Source organism: Pristiophorus japonicus, chromosome 3 (assembly GCF_044704955.1).
Source record: "Pristiophorus japonicus isolate sPriJap1 chromosome 3, sPriJap1.hap1, whole genome shotgun sequence".
Taxonomy (NCBI): domain Eukaryota; kingdom Metazoa; phylum Chordata; class Chondrichthyes; family Pristiophoridae; genus Pristiophorus; species Pristiophorus japonicus.
In genome coordinates this window covers 42,529,458-42,551,198 of record NC_091979.1, presented here as the reverse complement: position 1 = coordinate 42,551,198, position 21,741 = coordinate 42,529,458, and the positions used below count along the sequence as shown (strand labels likewise).

The window sequence follows — 21,741 nt, the reverse complement described above, 5'->3', positions numbered from 1 at the left end:
CAACACAGTCTTGTGGAGTTATTCTGAACTTAACAAGACACATGTAAAGTAAACAGGAAAATTGTAGTCCTCACAATGGGGAAAAATGTGATTTGCTGAAGCATGTTTTTCTCTCCATGGCTCAGAACTAATGGTCACAACATTCTCTGCCCAGTCAGCGAAATATTTCTGCACCGCTGAACTATCTCAAAACACTGGACTACAAATCAATGGGAAGTGTTTTCCAAGACCCTGCACCGCTGGTGGGGCCTTGCATGCAATGGTTGACTTATCGGAAAATTGTGGGTTGGAAAATCAGGCGTGCACTGCCTGCAAATTTCTTATAAGCTGCCCGCTGCATGAGAGGCCCCATCAGTGATGAAAGGCCTTTGGAAATTTCTGCTGACTGAGTCCGGATAGAACCATAGAAGTTTACAGTACAGAAGGAGGCCATTTGGCCCATCATGCCTGTGCTGGCTCTTTGGTAGAGCAATCCTAAACTGTTGTCACTATTTTGCTCCCTTCATTTAGCCTTGTACAACTCGCCTACTTCTAAAGTACTTAATTGGCTGTAAAGTGCATTGGGACTGCCTGAGATCATGAAAGGCGCTATATAACCGAAAATAGTTTATTTTCTACTTTCTAATATTTATTCACTTTTTTCTTAATAAGGGGTAAATTTATGACTTTACCACCCAGATGGTAATCTGGCAGAATGGATCACCCACCTGTTATAGAACCTCCCTGATTTTCATTCTATACATTCCAATGGATTGAAGATCGGGCGGTTTCCATAATGGTGGGAAATATACTCCACTAAATTACCACCCCAGGCAGCGAAGACAAAATCTATCCCAATGATATCTGCCTCAACCATTCCCCAAGCCATCCCATGCTCCAACAACTCTCTATATAAAGACATTTCCCCTAACCCCTCTCCTCACTCTCTTAGTGATAAACAGATAGTCAAACATTTGGATGGTAGGCTCCAGAATGCATTGCCAGCTGGTGCGGTGGGTACTGACTCTCTGCATGCATTCAAGAGGAAGCTGGAACGGTTCTGACTGGGGTAGAGATCACATCATATAGAAGGCAAGTGGATTAACAGATAAGGAACACATGGTCAATGTGATCTCCTGGGCTGGTTTCGATCACCCGAGGGGGTCAGAGAGAAATTATCCAGCTTTTTTCCCCCTTGTTGGCTCTGAGTTTTACTCTTGTTTTTTGACTCTCTCAGGTGATTACGTGGCTGAGGTGTGGGGGAGAGGGGCGGGTGGGGCGTGGGGGGTGGCATGCAGGGTAGTAAATGTCCAGTCATGGTGCTTCAGCTATCATGGGTGTGGGGCACGCTGAAGTAACTGGTCTTCCCTGCCCACCATTTTCGTATGTTTATGCGCGTATTAAGAAGTTTGGATTGCCAATTAGTATTTGTTGCAACACTTTCATTCGTGAAAATACCATCAATATTATTTTAGCTAATAAGTTCACTTCTGGGTAAAATAAATTCTAGTTATGGCATTTTCAGTATTAACACCCATGTTATAGACGTGCTCATTTTAGATGTGTTAGCAACATGTTCTGAGCTTTCTTTCTGAAGGACTGTTGGACTATTTTTATCTTTGGACTATCTTGATATTTATAGCAAACAGGCGAGAAGATTTACAGAATGTATTTCAATGGAGAGCTACCAATTATGTGGTAAACTTTGCCCTTCTACGGTTTTAAAGATATTTTTGTTCATTTCACGATGCATTGTATTCAGTTTCGGTTGTTTTTCTTGTATGTCAGCAGCAGTTAGCAGACGAGATGCCAACTGTCGGGTCTCTCATGCCACATGATGCCGTTCATGCTGAAGGAGTGCCATTACTGAGAAATAATGTGCAGATGAGCAGCAAAAATGTTTTAACCAATTATATTCGATATTGGAAATATTCAAGCAAACTATTTCAATACAATTCTTGCTCAGTAAAACCTTTACTTCCCTGGGTACTTACTTCACTTATATTGTGAGCATTGGCCTTAGCCTGCAGGAACAGTGGATAATCAGGGACAAGGGTATACTTGTGTTTCACCTCTTCGCCAGACTTTTTGTAGTTCAGCTGAAAGTAAAAGTGGGAAAATCATTGTCATTTGGACCAAAGCTAACAGACACTCGGTGCTGAAATAATACCCTTTTTTCTGAAGAACCCAATGTTAATATTTGCATCCCTGCAATAAATCAAAGGATCTTCAAGTAACTTGGGAATTTTTTATTTGTCAATTCTCCCTCATGATAAAAGAAACTTTCAGCTGAGTTTTTGATCAATAAATTCATCATCAGCTCCATTGACTGGGAATGTTTACTAGAGAATCAAGACACCAATCAGAATACTTATTCACAACTTGATAAAATCTTAAATTATAAATGATATTTATTTTTTTAAATGTGCAACTTACGATTTTTCAAAAATTTGCTGCAGTACAAACTGAGCATAAGGATTTCAAACAGAAAGTCAGCCTTCAATTTATTACCAAGCCTAATAAATGTGTTATCTAAAGACAGCTCTTCATTTGCAATTGGTTGCGTTTTCTCAAATCTCCCCTATAATCACCTATGAATATTTGGAAGATTTCCGTCTTCACAGGACTTGGAAAACACTCCAGCAAAGAGGAAATAAAAAATTGAAGACCCATTATGTCAGCTCCTTGCCATTACTTTGTTATCCTGGAATGTCCCAAATGGGCAGTACTGGGCCAGTACACTGAGGCCCAACATCTTCATTCAAATGAGGCAGAAGGTGAGACTCTTTGAATCTCTTCATAATCTGCCCACTGGGCGCCTTATTAGAGGAGCGCCTGAAGAAACCTGTCGGTGGGTTTCTCTTGGGACTCCCACACACTGGAGTCTCCACTGGAATCCTGGAGGCAGCTCCAGCGTGGATTAACAGCATCAGGTATTTCACAATACTCAGGGCGTTCGCCCCACCTACCCATACCCTCCAAACAGCCTATAGGCAGATGGCTAGCAACACAATTGCAGACCTCTCTGGAGTGTAGCGATGCTCTTTTTTCCTGCCCTCTTTCTGGCACTAGGCACAGCTAGGGTGAGGCTTGAACCAGGAGTGCACCCTGGCCATGCCCAGGACCGGACATTCTGGGCAGCCGCTCTTCGTGTGTCTCTAGGCTCGACTGTTCCAGCACACTCCTAGCTGGCCTCCCACATTCTACCCTACGTAAACTAGTGGTGATCCAAAACTCGGCTGCCCATGTACTGATGCGCACCGAGTCCCACTCACCCAGCACCCCTGTGCTCGCTGACCTACATTGGCTTCCGGTTAAGCAATGCCTCGATTTCAAAATTTTCATCGGTGTTTTCAAATCCCTCCATGACCTCACCCCTCCCTATCTCTGTAATCTCCTCCAGCCTCACAACCCCCCCCGAGATGTCTGCGCTCCTCTAATTCTGCCCTCTTGAGCATCCCTGATTAAAATCGCTCAGCCATTGGTGGCCGTGCCTTCTGTTAACTAGGTTCCAATGCTCTGGAGCTCCCTGCCTACCACCTCTCTAGCTCTCTTTCCTCCTTCAAGACGCTCCAGCTCGGTGTCAAATTATATATTTCATAATACGCCTGTGAAGCGCTTTGGGACGTTTTACTAAGTTAAAAGGCACTATATAAATACAAGTTGTTGTTGTTGTCCCATGTACCCAGCACGCAAAGAGGAAAATCTACCCTTGTATTTCAACATTGTTACTTATTGAAAATAGTGTCACTAGAAACACACGGTACATGAATAGAGCCCACAGACTGAATGTAAGAGAAAGGCACTTACGTCACTCAGCTGCTTCGTGTTACTTGTGGCGAGGACCATATTCATAGAGTCAGGGACGCTGGTAAACGCGATGGTGTCTGGATGCTGACGGTATTTGTGTTCATTCAGGACGTCTCCTGCTTTCTTGACCTTCTCCACCTCCAGCGAGCCAATCGGGACCCAGCCTGTTCCCTTTTGCCAGCAATTGTAGTCCTGCCTGTACAGATTCTGACAAAATGAAGATTTGTAGAAATATTTGAGCACATTTTACAGTATTGAATAGGACAAAATGCATGTACTGCAAAGCACTATGATCCAAAAAGGCTGTGGATGCTGGCACAATTGGAGCTTTCAAGATCGAGACCGAGATTTTTGTCGGTAAAGGTATCAAGGGATATGGAGCTAAAGCAGGTAAATGGAGTTGAAGTACAGATCAGCCATGCTCTAACTGAGCGGCAGAGCAGACTTGAGGGGCTAAATGGCCTACTCCTGTTCCTATGGGCCCAAATTCGGCCCATCCGTTTTTTCGGCACATCCACGTGAGATGTGGCGACTTCCTAGGATCAAAATGGAGCCAAAAAGGTGTCCCCGGATTCTGGCCCCTCTGGCGACTCTCCCGGGGCTTGATGCAGCATGGCGAGTCCATTGGGAGGCGGAACTAGGGCCCTGCACCTAAAAGAGTGCCGGCAGCTGTCCGCATGCGCAGTAGAGTGTTCCCGCATGCGCAGTAGTTCCACCCATGATGCTGATGATGCGTGCTGCAGCGTGGGACCCGATGCATTCTGCTCCTATCCCAGGCCGAGTGGCCTGCTGCACAGGCCGGCCCGCTGCCTTCCCGCGCTGAGGCTACAAGAAACAGGTTGGTGCGGGAGGCTTTTGATCGGCGGGGGGCGGGGGTGGGGGGGGAAGAGTTTTGATCGGGGGAGGAGGAGAGAGGAGAGTTTTGATTGGGGGGGAGGGAAGGAGGAGAGTTTTGATCTGGTGGGGAGGAGAGAGGAGAGTTTTGATTGTGGGGTGGGGAAGAGAGGAGAGTTTTGATTGGGGGGGAAGAGAGAAGAGTTTTGATTGGGGGGTTGGGGAAGAGAGGAGAGTTTTGATTTGGTGGGGAGGAGAGAGGAGAGTTTTGATTGGGGGTTGGGGAAGAGAGGAGAGTTTTGATTGGGGGGGGGGGGAAGAGAGAAGAGTTTTGATGGGGTGGGGAGGGGGAGAGAGGAGAATTTTGATGGGGGGGTGCGGGGGAAGGATGTGATAATTGTGTAGCCAGTAATTTTAATGAGCTTACTCAAGACTTTCCTTAACCCTGTTGATGAAAATGGATAAAAATACCAATTATAATCCATTCTTTATCAAGCACTGTTGCTTAAATTGACATATTATGGCCAAAACGGAACATACTAGTTTTGCTCACAGCAGTAGATTACAGGTTTTAATAAAATTTGAGGAGGGTTCTATTAAACTTGGAAAAAACGTCATATTATAGTAATTGAAGGCAGCAAATTCAACAGAATTAATTCTCCTTTCCCAAAATGTAATTTCCATCTAACAAGAATTGCTTGTTCTCCCAGAGCAGAAACTCAATAAGTGTAATTTGATTTTGTATTTTTGTCCCTATACTGCCGATGACATTTATAGTCTATATAAACTCTTCCTTCCCATGCTCACCCTCTCCCCTTTCTCCTGCTCGTAGCACATTTGAAGTGGGTAGCAGATTTTGACAATTAATAGGGTATTTTGTGATTAAGATTTGAGTATATGTTTGTTAACAGTTACCGAAAGGACGATGAGAGAGGAGGGGAAATGAGTAAGAGGGAGAGAAGGAGGAAGTAGAGAAGGGGAAGGAAGATTGAGAAGTGGGAGAGAGAGAGAGAGAAGAGGAAAGGGGAGAGGAGGAAGCAGATAAGTAGGAAAGAGAGAGATTGAAATGGGGAACGGGGAGAGAGAAGAAAGATCTTTTAACTTCCTGTTATGTTGTCCCTATCTCTCTCGCTGTTGATAAAACTGTTGTGAACACATTTTTTTGACGGAGGAGCGGCGAGAGATCGTGGTGGAGGTGCGGCAAATGAGGGTGCAGGGCCCAGAAGAGGCGAGGGCCCAGGGGCAGCACGGGCCAGCCCACACTGTGATATGTGTGCGCACTAGGTCTGTGCAGCAGAGCTGGTCTCCAGTCGTCCTGGTTTACCCTTGTCACTGGATAAAGGCCTAGCTCTGTCAAGCCCGTGTGGTGGCTGATGTGCAACGGTCACCACACGTTAAAAAAAATCCACGCACAGGCACCTTCCACCCCTGGAGTTCAGGACTGGAATATCGGGTCCTCCATTGAAACATCTATGAACTCATCCCTTTTGGTGTGGAAGCAAGTCATCCTCATTCGAGAGATCGTCTATGATAATGATGATGAAAATACTTTCCTACGAGCAGGAGATACTTATATTTTTTATTTGGATATTTTGAAAAAATTATGTAAATATGTTTTGTCTCTTTACTTCTTTTATTTTTGTAATTTAAGCTTCCATGAATGCTTCTGTTGTATAGTAAATAAATTTTGCGAAGTTTGTCAGTCCTGTATAGCTGTTTGATCCGATTCACATTCTTTAGTCAAGTCATTAAGTACCGACCTGCGCTGATTTCTTAACTCTCTGCAAGGGTTTTCTGCGCGGCCACAAGTGGCCACATACGCTGGCCTAAGTTAGTTTGGAGCAACTATTAGCTGTCGAAACTGGCTTAAATGGCCAAATCGGGTATAGGTGGCTGGTAACGCCTCCTTTTGAACAAAACTAAACTAAACTAAAAAAAATCCTAACTAGCTCACTTACACTGGCACAAATTGAATGTGCAAAATGGGGATTTTTAAGATAATCCAGAAAAATCAAGTTGCTCCAAAAAAAAAAATGGAGCAATTCCTGACAATTTTGGGCTCTATGGGCCCAAGTTTCGGTATCTGGTGAAAACGGCGCACCTCCGAGACTTACGTGACCTGCCTGGGCTCGAAGGTGCGCCGGAGTATTCTGCAGCAATTCTCTGGTCCTCCTGGACCGTGGCGCGGCGTGGCATGGAGCAGTGTAGTCTCCCTGGGGAGGAGCAAGTCGAACGCAGCCAGCAGGGGGGCGGGGCTAGGGATCAGTGTTCTTCTGAGTGCCGGCAGCGTTGCGCAGGCGTGTTGGAGCATGCGCGCATGCGCAATGGCTCGGGGGAGCGTGGGTACGGTGGGGGGGAGCATGGGTACCGGAGAGGGGGAGCATGGGTACCGGGGGGTGGGGAAGGGGGGGGAGCGTGGGTACCAGGGGAGGAAGCGTGGGTACCGGGGTGGGGAGGGGGGGAGCATGGCAAGGGATGGAGGGGGAGCGTGGCAAGGGATGGAGGGGGGGAGCGTGGCAAGGGATGGAGGGGGGGAGCATGGCAAGGGATGGAGGGGGGCACGTGGCAAGGGATGGAGGGGGGCGCATGGCAAGGGATGGAGGGGGAGCGTGGGTACCGGGGTGGGGAGGGGAGGAGCGTGGCAACAGGGATGGAGGGGGAGCGTGGGTACTGGAGTGGGGACGGAGGGAGCGTGGCAAGGGATGGAGGGGGGAGCGTGGCAACAGGGATGGAGGAGCGTGGGTTGGGGGGCACTCAAAATGATCGGAGGGCCGGAGGAGAGAGCAGTGGTGCCTCCTTCCAGCCTCCCTCCCCCTCCACCCCCACCCCCACACACATACCCCCCCACACACACATCCCCACACACACACACCCCCTCCCATCCCCTCCACACACACATCCCCTCCTACCCTCCCACCCCCCCACACACACACACACCCTCCCACCCCCCCCAGACACACACACACCCTCCCACCCCCCCCACACACACACACCCCCTCCCACCCCCCCCACACACAAACACCCTCCCACCCCACCACACACAAACACCCTCCCCCCCCCGCCACCACACACATACACACACCACATCCACCACCCCTCACTGTCAGATACAGAGAGAGAGAGAGACACTACAGAGAGAGACACTGACAGAGACACCTTCCCTTCACAAAAAGGTAGGACTTCTATTTTTTATTGATTGCTTGCTTATTACTTTGGTCTTGGTGCTTTAGGTGCAGGGTTTCTTCTATTTTTTATTAATTAGTTGCTTATTACTTTTTGTGCTTCGTTTAGTGCTTGGTGCTTTAAATGTACTGCTTTGTTTAGTGTTTAGTGCTTTAAATGTATTTTGCTTCTTTAATGTTGTTGTGAAGGTGTTTATGGAAAATCCTCTAACTTCCCTTCCCCCCCCTGTTGTGATGTTGATGTGTCCTTTGTGCTTAATGCTTCCCACCTGCCGTCTCTGGCTGTGCCTGCACTAAACTTAACTCTAGGTAAGGTTTTTCAGAACTTACAAAAGTGGACACTTACTCCATCCTAAGTTAGTTTGTAGTAAGTTTACACTGTCAAAACTTGCAAAACAGGCCTGAGTGGCTGGACACACCCCCTTTTGAAAAAAAAGTACCTTACCTAAAGCCAACCTAAACTAACTCACTAGAACTGGAGCAAACTAATATCCGAGAATTGCAATTTCTAACATACTCCAAACTAAACTAGTTGCTCCAAAAAACTAGGAGCAACTCCACCCAAAACTTGGGCCCTATGATTCTAAATTCAGAGAGCAAGAGAAACTAATTTACAACTGCTCCAAAAATCTGGAAGTTGCGACTGAATCAGTTAATTCCGCATGTAAATAGAATTCTGACAATAACATGGACCATCTTCGGGGAAGGAAAGCCCAGGGCGTACACATTCTGATCAAACGCTTCCTCACCTTGAATGAACATTGATTTTATTGTCACATGGGGACCTGATAGTGTGGACATAGCCATTCTTGTGATGTAAGAACATAACATAAGAACATAAGAATTAGGAACAGGAGTAGGCCATCTAGCCCCTCGAGCCTGCTCCGCCATTCAAAAAGATCATGGCTGATCTGGCCGTGGACTCAGTTCCACCTACCCAACTTACCTAGTAAGTTACTAGGGGGGAGAAGACAATCAGACTACTCCTGGAATCGCTAGTGAACACTGTCAGATTAATAATGTTTAAACACACAATTTCTCCCAGTAGCTGGACAGATGTGTCAATAGGTTCTATATGGCTCCAGATGATGTAGAAATTTACATTCGATAAAGTCCCTCATAAGAGACTTTTAGCTAAAGTTTTAGCTCATGGAATTGAAGGAAAATTATTGACCTGGTTGGAAGATTGTCTGGGCAGCAGGAGACTAGAGATTAGAATCATAGAATAGTACAGCACAGAAGGAGGCCATTCAGCCCATCAAGTCTGTGCCAGCTCTTTTGATGAGCAATCCAGTTAGTCTCACTCCCCATATCCCTGCAACTTTTTTTTCTCCTTCAAGTATTTATCCAATTTCCTTTTGAAGACTCCTATTCAATTTATACCCACTACCCTATCAGACAGTGCATTCCAAGTGCTAACCACTCGTTGCAGAAAAAGATTTTTCCTCATGTCGCTTCTGGTTATTTTGCCAATCACCTTAAATCTGTGCCCTCTGGTTATCGACCCTTCAGCCATTTTAAACAGTGTCTCTTTATTTACTCTATCTAAATCTTTCATGATTCTAAACACCTCGAGCAAATTTCCTCATTCCCTTCTCTGCTCCAAGGAGAACCCCAGCCTCTCTAGTCTATCCAGGTAACTGTAATCCCTCATCTCTGGAGCCATTCTGGTACATATCTTCTGTACCCTCTCCAAAAGTCTTCATGTCCTTCCGAAAGTGTGGTTCCCACAATTGGACACGATACTCTAGCTGAGGGCGAACTAATGTTTTATTTAGGTTTGGTATGACTTCCTGGATTTTGTAGGACTAATGGGCAAGAAATCTAATTGGCAGAATTTAGTGGGAGTTGTTAGCGGCACCGCGCCCGGTTGTAAAGTCATTTCCACCCCGTTAGTTCCCCCCGGGGGTGCTAACAGGAGGTGTAAATTACCCCAATTTCTCCCCCTTTGTCTTTTTTTGAGGTGTTTGAAATGAATGGTTTAACACCATTGGTAAAATAGCAAAGAGAGGAATTTAGCAGCCACATGGTACTTTTCCAAGTGTTATTTTAGGGCCATTGACTTGTTCAGGTGTGGAATAGTGGAAATTTGATTGCTTCATTTGATTATTTGAATTAAAATATTCACATCAATAATTTTCCCTTCAACCAATTACATGGAAGATAAATTGGAATAGAAAGAGGCTGCCTCTTAGTGGTTTATTGTTTGGGACATAGGGGAAGAAATTCATTATTGCCCTGTTTGGGGGCGGTAACTTTTGAGAGCCGGGAAACTTAGCGCTCCAGGAAGGAAGTGGAGGTCTAAATCAAGTGAATTTCGTGTCCGGGCCACTAACAGGGCGATGCGCATCGTGATAATGTCATGTTCGCCGGGTGTATGAGATCTAAGTGCAACACCATAGTGTCGCCACTAAACACCCGCCCAATATGACGGGAGTTGATATCAGCGTTAGCGCCCCCATAATGTTTGCCATAGTTCATCCAATGTCTGTGTCTAAAACTAATGAATCAAGTCTAATCAACTCCTTGTTCTTCTTTAAATCATGTTAAAGCATCTTTGACATCCACCTAAATCCCCAAGCAGGCAGATGTTGGTTTGAAATTTCATCTGAAGGGCAAGAGCTCTGACAATGAAGCATGACTCAGTGCTGGAATGGAATGGCAGGTCAGATTCTGAGCTCAAGCTCTTGGAATGGGCTTTGAACATACAATCTTCTGCCCAGAGGCACAAGTTCTACCAACTGAGCCAAGCTGATGCACTGAAGAATGGCTGCTGTGCTCCCCACAGAGAGAAAGCGAGAAATTATATTTCTCATTTAACGTTGTGACTTACATCACTCTGAATGTTCATCATGTTCCTGGACAGTACCACGCTCATGGCATCCGGCAGACACGTGTAGTTGTGGATCAGATGCTTGTAGTTGGTGTTGCTGGCCACTTCCTGGGACTTCTTGGCAGCAATAATATTGAACATATCCACCGGTGTGTGATACTTGGTCTTGCTCTTTTCATAGTCTTTTTTATATTCACGGTCAGACTGAATCTTGGCTACGTGCATGTAATGGACCAGCTTAGGGTCGTCCTGCAGGCTGCGGAAGCCAACGTGTTTGCCCCTTGCCTTTTCATAGGCCTCTTTGTATTTGTACTGGAAACAAAAAGAATGGATTTAGAGACAAACTTGAGCTTTCAGATTCATTCACTAGGGTTTCCTTTTAGAACTCTGTTACCATAATAATTCAGAGTTCACAGTTCATTTATGTTCATACACACTCACATTTTGTAGATCTCAAACAATTGTCAGTTTAATTTTTTTTAGGTGGTGGTAAGGTTTTGTTATTGTGATTGTCAATGTAAGGGATCTCAGTGCAAGGAATGATAAATGTTTCCATTTGTATTACCCAGAGACACTATCGAGTATTTCCATACCAAGCAGTGCATGGACTAAGACCTAGAACTTGGATGGCACGCCCCCGTTTTTCAGGCCCTAATTGGGCACCTAAGCCTTCAATATGGCGGGCAGAAAATGCATGCTCCTTACAAGCCTGAAGTGCATGCTCATTCCTACCCTCCTGCCTAGGCTTTACTCCCTTTCTTGGTATCATCTGAAGGGTCCATCGAGGCGCTTATCACTGTCTCCTTCTGAGCAGCAACCCCAACTGCCCCATCTTACTCTCTCGCCGACTTTCCAGCCCAGCATGCCTGCTGGTGGCTAATTCTACCAATCTCCTTCCCATCCCACTCACCTTTCCCACTGCTGACCCTGTGGGCTCTGCCAGCAGATCGCTGCCCCTCTCCGCATCTCCCTCCAGAATATCCATTCACTAGTGAACAAAGTCCTTGCTATCCTTGAGCTTATTGTGGATGATTACATCCACATCATGTCCTTGATAGAAACCTGGCTGAGGGGTGATGAAATCTTCCCCCTTAATGAAGCCTACTCTCCTGTCTACACCTTCGACCACTTGCCCTGTCCAGACCACCACGGTGGTGGTGTGGCTCTTATCACCAAATCACACTTTGGTCTAAAATCTGCCCTAATGCAATCTGTTGTTTTAGTTTTTGTATTGGATTTTTCCTTTTCTAGTTGGTCCCTAAACCTTATCGTATTGTGGTCACTACTTCCAAGGTGCTGACCCATATTCTGCTCATCTACCTGACTCAAAGAGCTGATGCACATTCACCTCATCTACCTGACCCAAGGTGTTCACCCACATTCACCTCATCTACCTGACCCAAGGTGTTCACCCACATTCACCTCATCTACCTGACCCAAGGTGTTCACCCACATTCACCTCATCTACCTGACCCAAGGTGTTCACCCACATTCACCTCATCTACCTGACCCAAGGTGTTCACCCACATTCACCTCATCTACCTGACCCAAGGTGTTCACCCACATTCACCTCATCTACCTGACCCAAGGTGTTCACCCACATTCACCTCATCTACCTGACCCAAGGTGTTCACCCACATTCACCTCATCTACCTGACCCAAGGTGTTCACCCACATTCACCTCATCTACCTGACCCAAGGTGTTCACCCACATTCACCTCATATACCTGCAACCTTAACTTGCTATTGTACTTATTTCATGTTTTTTCAGATATATCTCCGTCCCCACCATATCTAACTATTTTTGGGGCATTAAGGAAGGGACCATAAACGTGAGCATTCATTGAATTGTAAGTTATGGTGAAATTGATGCCTCAGAGCCTAAGGTTGTTGGGTACTTACATCACTAGCAATATTTCGTGATGCTTTGGCTGCAATGATAGGGATGGCATTAGGCTCAAGGCGATATCCTTTAGCCAGTGACTTCTTCCACTTATGTTTGTAGCAATTCTGTAAAAGAATAGAGAACCTTTAATCAGAGTATACTTTTTATTGAAAACTTAAATATTGGCAAATGCCACCCATCATTATTGTCTGCAGCAATATGCATTAATGAGATATAACAGGGTGTTTTCTTGCATAGTTTTACAATGGTCTATGTGTAACTCTTTTTGGTTTTCATTTTCTTTAGATATCCCTGCTTGTGCTGTTCACCATTCCCCAGCCCAGAGGGTGGAAAGGATCCCAAATCCTAGGCCTTTACCAATTCTGCCCTCCAGCCAAGTCCTAAGCCAATTGGTGCAGCTATGACTGGACACTCAAGCTCGGTTAGGAAACATGAGCCCGAGCCAAAAACCTTACTCAAACACTATTTCATATTTATGCTTTTGGCGTTGGATGAAAACTTGTTAATACCAGCTCTCCTTATGCAGAAAGATATGTTCCACAGATTTCTAATATATATTCATAAAATATAAATTACATAAAATTGAATAGACCACTGCTTAATTAAACTGTTCAAATCTTGTGATAATTCACACAGACATGATCAGCCAGCGAAATGTCTGACAAGACCACTTCGCAGGTTAATTAACAGATGAATTCTGAATGATACCATGGTGATAACAAAATTCTATCTTTTATTTGATTATTGAAAGTTAAAAAAATATATTTTCACATAATAGAAACTTAAAAATAATGTAAGAGAATTGCAAAGATTCGCATTGTGGCTGATAGCATCTGCTTAGGTGTGCATTACCCAACAGCATTTTGGGGCTAGGCTGTTCCAGCAACTGAGGTAGAACAGGGATTGTCCTGTAAATGGATGGTGGTCACTTAGTCATGATTCAGCAATGCTATCTGTAATGTATGCACCGTGAGTATGCCCACAGGTTTATAGAGCTGTAGCAGTGCTTTCTACATAGGAGTCATCCCTTTATTTATTGGGGACTTGGCCTGGAGGGTGTTGCATGGAGTAGTCCCATGCAATCGGTTTTTAAGTTGGTTCACGAACTCCCAGGCCGCCTGCAATTTCTGCAGTCTGGAGGAGTCCGTGTTCCATGTGTATGTTCAATGTGTGAGGTTGCAGCCCCTCTTTCAATATTTGAAGGGGCTGCTCCTCAAATTCTGGTTGCACTTCAGTCCCACGCTCCTGATCTTTGGCCACCCTGTGCGGAGAGGAGTGGTCAGGTCAGAAGGCCTCCTCATAGGTTTGCTCCTGGGCATGGCCAAGGTGGCCATTAACCGGTCCAGGCAGCGGGCGGTCGAGGGGGTCATTCAGCCCAATTGCCTGCCTCTCTTCCATGGTTACATCCAAGCCAGAGTGTCCCTGGAGATGGAGCATGCAGTGTCCACCGGTACTCTCATGACCTTCTGCGAGACCTGGGCACTGGAGGGACTGGAGTGCATCATCAACCCCGGCAACCAAATTTTAATTTGGTCGATTATTATTTAAAAAGGTTTATTGGTTAAGTTGTTGGTTTTAGTGCCCCTTTAATAAGGGGGCACTTGTTTATTGTTTTACAAAAATAGTTGTAGAGCTGTTGCAATGAGAGTGTCTTAGCCAGTCACATGATGTTCACAAGACTCAATAAAACCCCAGTCAGTTGGGTGTAGATCATCCGCGATGAGATATGCAGTTGTGAGCCTCATGGATGAACTGGTAATGTGTAGTGTGAATGTTATACCTTTGATAATAAACCAATTAGTTTTTAATAGCAATGTATTGCTATGTGTTATGTATTAATGCTTGGGGGTCACCAGACACCAGAGGGCGCCGCGGTCGGAGGTCAACGGAGATTGCAAGTGGCATGTGTGCTTGGTCATCTGTATATAAGTTGGGTGTCTTTGTCATGCAGGCACTCTCGGGCTGGAATAAATATGGATCAGGTTGCATCTGAGTGAGTTTACAGTAACCAGACTCTTGAGTCATTACAATTGGCGACGAGGTAATTTAAGAACCTCCGCATGCACAATGGACACAGTTGGAATCCTGGAGAGATTCGTGGAGGGCGAGGATTGGGCGGATTTTGTCGACCGCCTGGACCAGTATTTTGTGGCCAACGGCATGGAGGCAGAGGCCTACGCAGTTAAGTGCAGGGCAGTTCTCCTCACCGTTTGTGGTCCGGAAATTTACGGCCTCATAAAGAATCTTCACTCGCCTATATGTCCGGCGGAAAAAGGGTACGAGGAATTATGTACATTGGTGGGTAACCATCTCAAGCCACAAGAGGGGATCATCATATCACGCTACCGTTTCTACACGCATGTTCGTGCTGAGGGCCAGGTCATGTCGGGATTTGTCACCAACTTACGACATCTTGCTGAGCCATGTAAGTTCGGGAACATGCTGGAAGACATGCTGCGTGATGTCTTTGTGATAGGCATCTGCCATGATGTGATCCTCAGGAAGCTGTTGGCTGCAGAGACGCTGGATTTGAAGAAGGCCATCGCGACTGCCCAGGCATGCATGACGACAAATGATAATTTGAGGCAGATAGCATCAATGAGTCGGAGATCCACGGCAAGTACTGTAAACAAGATGGCATTGTTCTCGGGCAGAGCTGCTTACGCAAAACCTGCCGCTGCTCAGAGCCTGCCAACTGGTTCGAACCAGATTTTGGCGTTGTGGGGGCAATCATCGGCCTCATCAGTGTCGGTTTAGACAATACTCATGCAATGGATGTTCAAAAGTGGGGCATCTTCACAGGATGTGTCCACAATGGAGCAAGCGTGGTGCGGCTCACCACGTGGTTGATGAGGACCAGTTCAGTAATGGCCCGGATACGCAACCCGAGGAGGAACTGAATGGACTGTATTCATTCCTGAGCAAGAGCCAGCCGATAGTTGTTAAGGTGACGCTAAATGGCGTGCCTGTATCAATGGAGCTGGACATGGGTGCAAGCTAGTCGGTAATGAGCCAAAGGACATTCGACAAGCTGTGGTACACTAAGGCTGCGAAACCGAAGCTGAGTCCAGTCAATGGCAGGTTGTGTACTTACACTAAGGAACTCATACCGGTGCTCAGCAGTGCAGCAATCGAGGTGTCATATGACGGTGCGGTTCACAAGCTACCATTATGGATCGTCCCAGGTAATGGTCCAACGCTGTTCGGTAGGAATTGGCTCGAGAAAATCAAGCTGAACTCGAATGATGTCAAGATGTTGCCCTCGGTGGATGATACTTCGTGTGCTCAAGTATTGAAAAAGTTTTGTTCTTTGTTTGAACCGGGCATTGGTAATTTTACGGGAGCCAAAGTGCAGATTCACCTGGACTCCAATGCAAGGCCTGTCTATCACAAAGCTCGGTCTGTTCCGTACATGATGAAGGAGAAGGTTGAAATTGAGCTGGACAGACTCCAGCGTGAAGGGATCGTATCACCAGTCGAATTTAACAAGTGGGCTAGTCCCATTGTTCCTGTGTTGAAGAGTGATGTCATGGTACATCAGTCATTGAAGTTTGGCATACAGGTACAGCAGGCGGTGAAGAAGGCAAATGGTATGTTGGCCTTCATAGCTAGAGGATTTGAGTACAGGAGCAGGGAGGTCTTACTGCAGTTGTACAGAGCTTTGGTGAGGCCACACCTGGAATATTGTGTTTAGTTTTGGTCCCCTAATCTGGGGAAGGACACTCTTGCTATTGAAGGAGTACAGTGAAGGTTCACCAGATTGAATCCTGGGATGACAGGACTGACATATGAGGAGAGACTGGATCAACTGGGCTTGTATCCACTGGAGTTTAGAAGAATGAGAGAGGATCTCATAGAAACATATAAAATTCTGACGGGATTAGAGGCAGGAAGAATGTTCCCATTACTGGGGAGTTCCAGAACCAGGGGTCACAGTCTAAGAATAAGGGGTAAGCCATTTAGGACCGAGATGAGGAGAAACTTCTTCACTCAGAGAGTGGTTAACCTGTGGAATTCGCTACCGCAGAAAATTGTTGAGGCCAGTTCGTTAGATAATTTCAAAAGGGAGTTAGATATAGCCCTTACGGCCAAAGGGATCAAGGGGTATGGAGAGAAAGCAGGAAAGGGGTACTGAGGTTAAATGATCAGCCATGATCTTATTGAATGGCGGTGCAGGCTCGAAGGGCCGAATGGCCTGCTCCTGCACCTAATTTCTATGTTTCTATGATAGCACTGTCAGGATTTTTGGAGACTACAAAGTTACGATTAACCAATTTTCGAAACGGGATCAGTATCTATCACCGTGGGCTGATGACCTGTTTGCCATGTTAGCTGTTGAAAAGTCATTCACGAAACTGGATCTGACATCGGCCTATATGACCCAGGAGCTTGTTGACACTTCGAAGAAACTCACCTACATCAACACCCATAAAGGACTGTTCATCTACAACAGGTGTCCTTTTCGGATTCATTCAGCTGCAGCCATATTACAGAGGAATATGGAGAGTTTACTGAAGTCCATTCCTAGAACTGTCGTATTTCAAGATGACATTCTGGTCACAGGTCGCGACACAGCTGAACATCTGAACAATCTTGACGAAGTCCTACAGCGTCTGGACAAAGTGGGACTCAGGCTGAAATGCTCGAAGTGTGTATTCATGGCACCTGAAGTTGAATTCCTCGGGAGGAAGATTGCTGCTGATGGTATCAGACCCACTGATTCAAAAACCGAGGACATCAAAAATGTACCCAGGCCTCAGAATGTGATGGAGTTGTGTTCGTTCCTTGGACTACTCAACTACTTTGGTAATTTCTTAACCAGATTGAGCACTTTACTGGAGCCACTGCATGTGTTACTAAGAAATGCTGACAACTGGGTCTGGGGTGCGTCTCAAGATAGAGTCTTTGAGAAAGCCAAGAATCTACTATGTTCAAATAAGTTGCTTGTTCATTATGATCCATGTAAGCGTTTTGTGATACTTCACCATCATATGGGGTTGGCTGCGTACACCAACAAGCAAACGAATCGGGCAAGCTACAACCTGTTGCGTATGCTTCAAGAAGTCTGTCTAAAGTGGAAAGAGCTTACAGTATGGTAGAGAAAGAAGCTTTGGCCTGTGTGTATGGGGTAAAATGCACCAGTACCTGTTTGGTCTTCGTTTTGAACTAGAAATGGATCACAAGCCATTCATTTCATTGTTTGCGGAAAACAAAGGTATTAATAACCAATGCATCGACCCGCATTCAAAGATGGGTGCTGACATTGTCTGCCTATGATTACATCATCCGTCATAGACCTGATACTGAGAATTGTGCTGATGCACTGAGTCGTCTGCCCTTACCCACAACTGAGATAGAGATGCCTCAACCTGCAGATCAACTGTTAGTAATGGATGCTTTTGAGAGTGAAGGAACCCCTGTCACTGTTATCGGTTGTGAAACGGTGTGTACTCAGTGGTGATTGGTCTGCCATACCTATGGAGATGCGTGAGGAGACCAAACCTTACAACCATCGCAAGGATGAGCTGTCCATTCAGTCGGACTGTTTACTGTGAGGTAATCGTGTAATCATGTCTAAGAAAGATCGAGAAAAATTTGTACGTGAACTTCATAGCACTCACCCTGGTATTGTCATGATGAAGACCATTGCTAGGTCTCATGTATGGTGGCCTGGAATTGACTCGGATCTGGAATCATGGGTGCATCAGTGCAATACTTGCATGCAGCTAAGTAAAGTACCAGCGGAATCTCCGCTGAGTCTTTCGTTGTGGCCATTCAAACCATGGTCGAGGATCCACATTGATTTTGCGGGCCCGTTCCTAGGAAAGGTGTTTTTTGTTGTAGTAGGTGCATATTCTAAGTGGATAGAGTGTGTTATTATGTCATCCAGCATGTCTACAGCTACCATTAAGAGCCTTCGTATCATGTTTGCTACTCATGGTTTGCATGACATTGTTGTGAGCGACAACGGATCTTGCTTCACAAGTCTTGAGTTCCAGGAGTTCATGAAACTCAATGACATCAGACATGTGAGATCAGTTCCATTCAAGCCTGCTTCTAATGGTCAAGCAGAGCATGCCGTTCAAACGATCAAGCAAAGTATGAAACGTGTAACTCGGCTCACTGTAGAGATGGTTGTCATGTATATTGCTCAGTTACAGGTCAAGACCTCATATGCTTACTGGGGTTCCTCATGCTGAACTGATGAAGAGAAATCTCAAGACTAGGCTTTCTCTTGTTCATCCTGATTTGAATGATCATGTAAAAAACAGACGTCAAAGTCAGCAATGGTGTCATGATCGTGTTGCCGTGTCATGTGACATCTCGGTCAAGGATCCGGTTTATGTACTGAACTATGGTCAAGGTCCAAAGTAGATCGCCGGCAGTGTTACAGCCAAGGAGGGTAACAGAGCGTTTATTGTTGTGCTCAAGAATGGGCAAACATGCAGGAAACACCTTGACCAGGTTAAAGTGAAATGGAACCAAGTGAGGAAGATGCAGTCAGTGACCAACCAACCATTGTTCACTCATCAGAGGACTCTGCTGACATTACTGATTCTGAACCTTCAGTCTCTGATGTGGTCATGACCATTCCCATCAAATCGGCTACTCAGCCCTCAGTCTCAATGGTCTCAGAACGCTCGCCCAGAGCCAAAGTTGAACTGAGACGATCAACTCGTGAGAAGAAAGCCCCAGACATCTTAATTTGTAAAAACACTGTTGTTAAGATTTTAAAAGGGGAATGTTGTTATGTATTAATGCTTGGGGGTCACCAGACACCAGAGGGCGCCGCGGTCGGAGGTCATCGGGCTGTACGCATGTGGCATGTGTGCTTGGTCACCTGCATATAAGCTGGGTGTCTTTGCCACGCTAGTACTCTTGGGCTGGAATAAAGATGGATCAGGCTGCACCTGAGTGAGATTACAGTAACCAGACTCTTGAGTCATTACACTATGAATTCTTAAGCAAAAAACCCATGAAAGAAATGCATTACACTATCCTAGCACTCAAAAGGTTAATATCAATCAACTTGTAACACACTTGAGGAATAATTCAAGTAGGTAAATCCTTACATCACTGAAGTTGACAGCATTGCATTTAGCTTGAACAAACGCAGGAAAATCTGAGGGCAAGGTGTACTTGTGCTTAATCTCTTCTCCTCCAGATCTGTACAGTTTCTGCAAAATAAAACCAAGTCAGAACAAGAGCAACACCTGCATTCATACAGCATGTGTCATGCAGTAAATGTCACAAGGATTCCGAGCATTAATAGGAGTCGGGGGAGATGACCCAGATTATCGTCAAATGTGATAGATCTTGAGGAGGCTTTTGAAAGTGGGTAGTGGCGTAATAAGGCAGAGGTGTTTAACAAGGGAGTTCCAGAGAGTGGGTCCAAGATACCTGAAGCCTCTTCCAGCAAAGGTGGACAGAGGAAATGGAACTACAGGCCTAAACAGGGTTGTAAATCCATGGAATTCTCTGCCCCAGAGAGCTGTGGAGGCTGGGTCATTGAATATATTTAAGGCGGAGATGGACAGATTTTTGAGCGATGAGGGAGTAAAGGGATTATAGGGAGCAGGCAGGGAAGTGGAGCTGAGTCCATGATCAGATCTGTCATGATCTTATTAAATGGCAGAGCAGGCTCAAGTGGCTAGGTGGCCAACTCCTGCTCCTATTTCTAATGTTCTTAAGTTTATTTTTAGACCTTTTAAAATATGTAAATTTATTTTTCAGAAATAACATTTTCATTTTAAATAATTAATTACATTTCATTTTGATTCATTTTAAATATGTACTGGTTTAAAAAATATATATTTTAAATAGTTGTGTGTTTTTGGGCTATTCTCATTCATACATATGGTGAGTTACAACTCACCACAAGTATGAATGGGAATACCCCTATTTGGATCGGTTGGGCCGGCCCGCATGATCCCAGGGATGCGTAGGAAGTGCATACATCTCTGGGGTATGTGGGCCTCTACACAGGCCTTCGCACAGAGGCCCAGGACCACAAGTCTTCTGTAAAGTACTGTCCCCTCAGTACAGATTCATACGAGGCATGTCGTGAAGTCAAGGTCACTCTGGACCTGCACCTTTATTTCACAACTCTGGAATGCTGCACTTGCCTGAGACCTGCCCTTACATACCTGTCTCTTGCAAGTGCACCTCTGGTGGTAAAATATGCAGGTGGTTACAGGTCATATCTTATTACAGTCATGTATAGCATGTTAGGATACAGTTATATATAATAATGTCTTATTGTCTTTATAGGTTCAGTCTCTCAGGTGGTCTACACTCTCACATGGAGCGTCTGAATTGTGGTTCAGTTGTTTGCCTTGGTGTCAGTTTTTCTTTGGGTGTGGTTGCTGGTATCTCGCCTGGGCTGTCAGTTTCGATTGGTGTGATTGTTGTTGACTCGCCTGGGCTGTCTGTTGGGATTGCCCTTTCCTCAGGTTGTTCCCTCTATCTGTCCACCAGGTGTTGTGCGAGTTCCACATTGTAGTCTGCCTCTGTTTCTGCAGTGTTGTTGGTAAATCTGCTTTTGACTTGGTCTACATGCCTCCGGCAGGTTTTGCCATTGTCCATTTGTACTACCAGTAGCCTGTTTCCTTCCTTGCCCGTTACTGTCCCTGCAAGCCAGTTGGGACCCCTGCCATAGTTTAGTACAAACACTTTGTCCCCTATCTCATTCCATCTCCCCCTCGAATTTCTGTCATGGTACTCAGTCAGCTTACGGCGCTTTGCCTCAATGATTTCATGCATGTCTGGGAGGATTAATGATAGCCTTGTTTTTAAAGTCCTTTTCATCAACAGTTGCGCGGGGGGGATCCCAGTCAGTGAGTACGGACGAGATCTGTATGCCAGCAGCAGTCGCGACAGGCGACCCTGCAGCGTGGGACCTTGGATTTTAAGCATGCCTTGTTTAATGATTTGCACTGCTGTCTCCGCCTGGCCGTTGGAGGCCGGCTTGAACGGTGCCGTCTTGACGTGATTTATGCCGTGGTCAATTATAAAGTCTTGGAATTCTGCGCTGGTGAAGCACGGACCATTGTCACTGACCAATATGTCAGGGATTCCATGCGTTGCAAACATGGTTGCGAGGCTCTCCACAGTGGTGGAGGTTGTGCTCGAGTTTAAAATGGTGCATTCGATCCACTTTGAAAATGCATCTACAACTACGAGGAACATTTTGCCCA

General features: G+C 45.6%; 1 protein-coding gene across 18 annotated transcripts in view; it reads right to left on the bottom strand.

The window, feature by feature from the left end:
- neb (nebulin) overlaps positions 1 to 21,741 on the bottom strand; it is a 330,990-nt gene that overhangs the window by 231,357 nt on the left and 77,892 nt on the right. For all 18 annotated transcript variants that reach the window (XM_070875301.1, XM_070875303.1, XM_070875304.1 and 15 more), the window contains 5 exons: positions 19,618 to 19,722; positions 12,541 to 12,648; positions 10,639 to 10,950; positions 3,790 to 3,996; positions 1,974 to 2,078 (listed from right to left, as the gene is read on the bottom strand). In XM_070875301.1, coding sequence (XP_070731402.1) covers positions 1,974 to 2,078; positions 3,790 to 3,996; positions 10,639 to 10,950; positions 12,541 to 12,648; positions 19,618 to 19,722 — 837 coding nt within the window. The remainder of the gene's footprint in view (positions 1 to 1,973; positions 2,079 to 3,789; positions 3,997 to 10,638; positions 10,951 to 12,540; positions 12,649 to 19,617; positions 19,723 to 21,741) is intronic.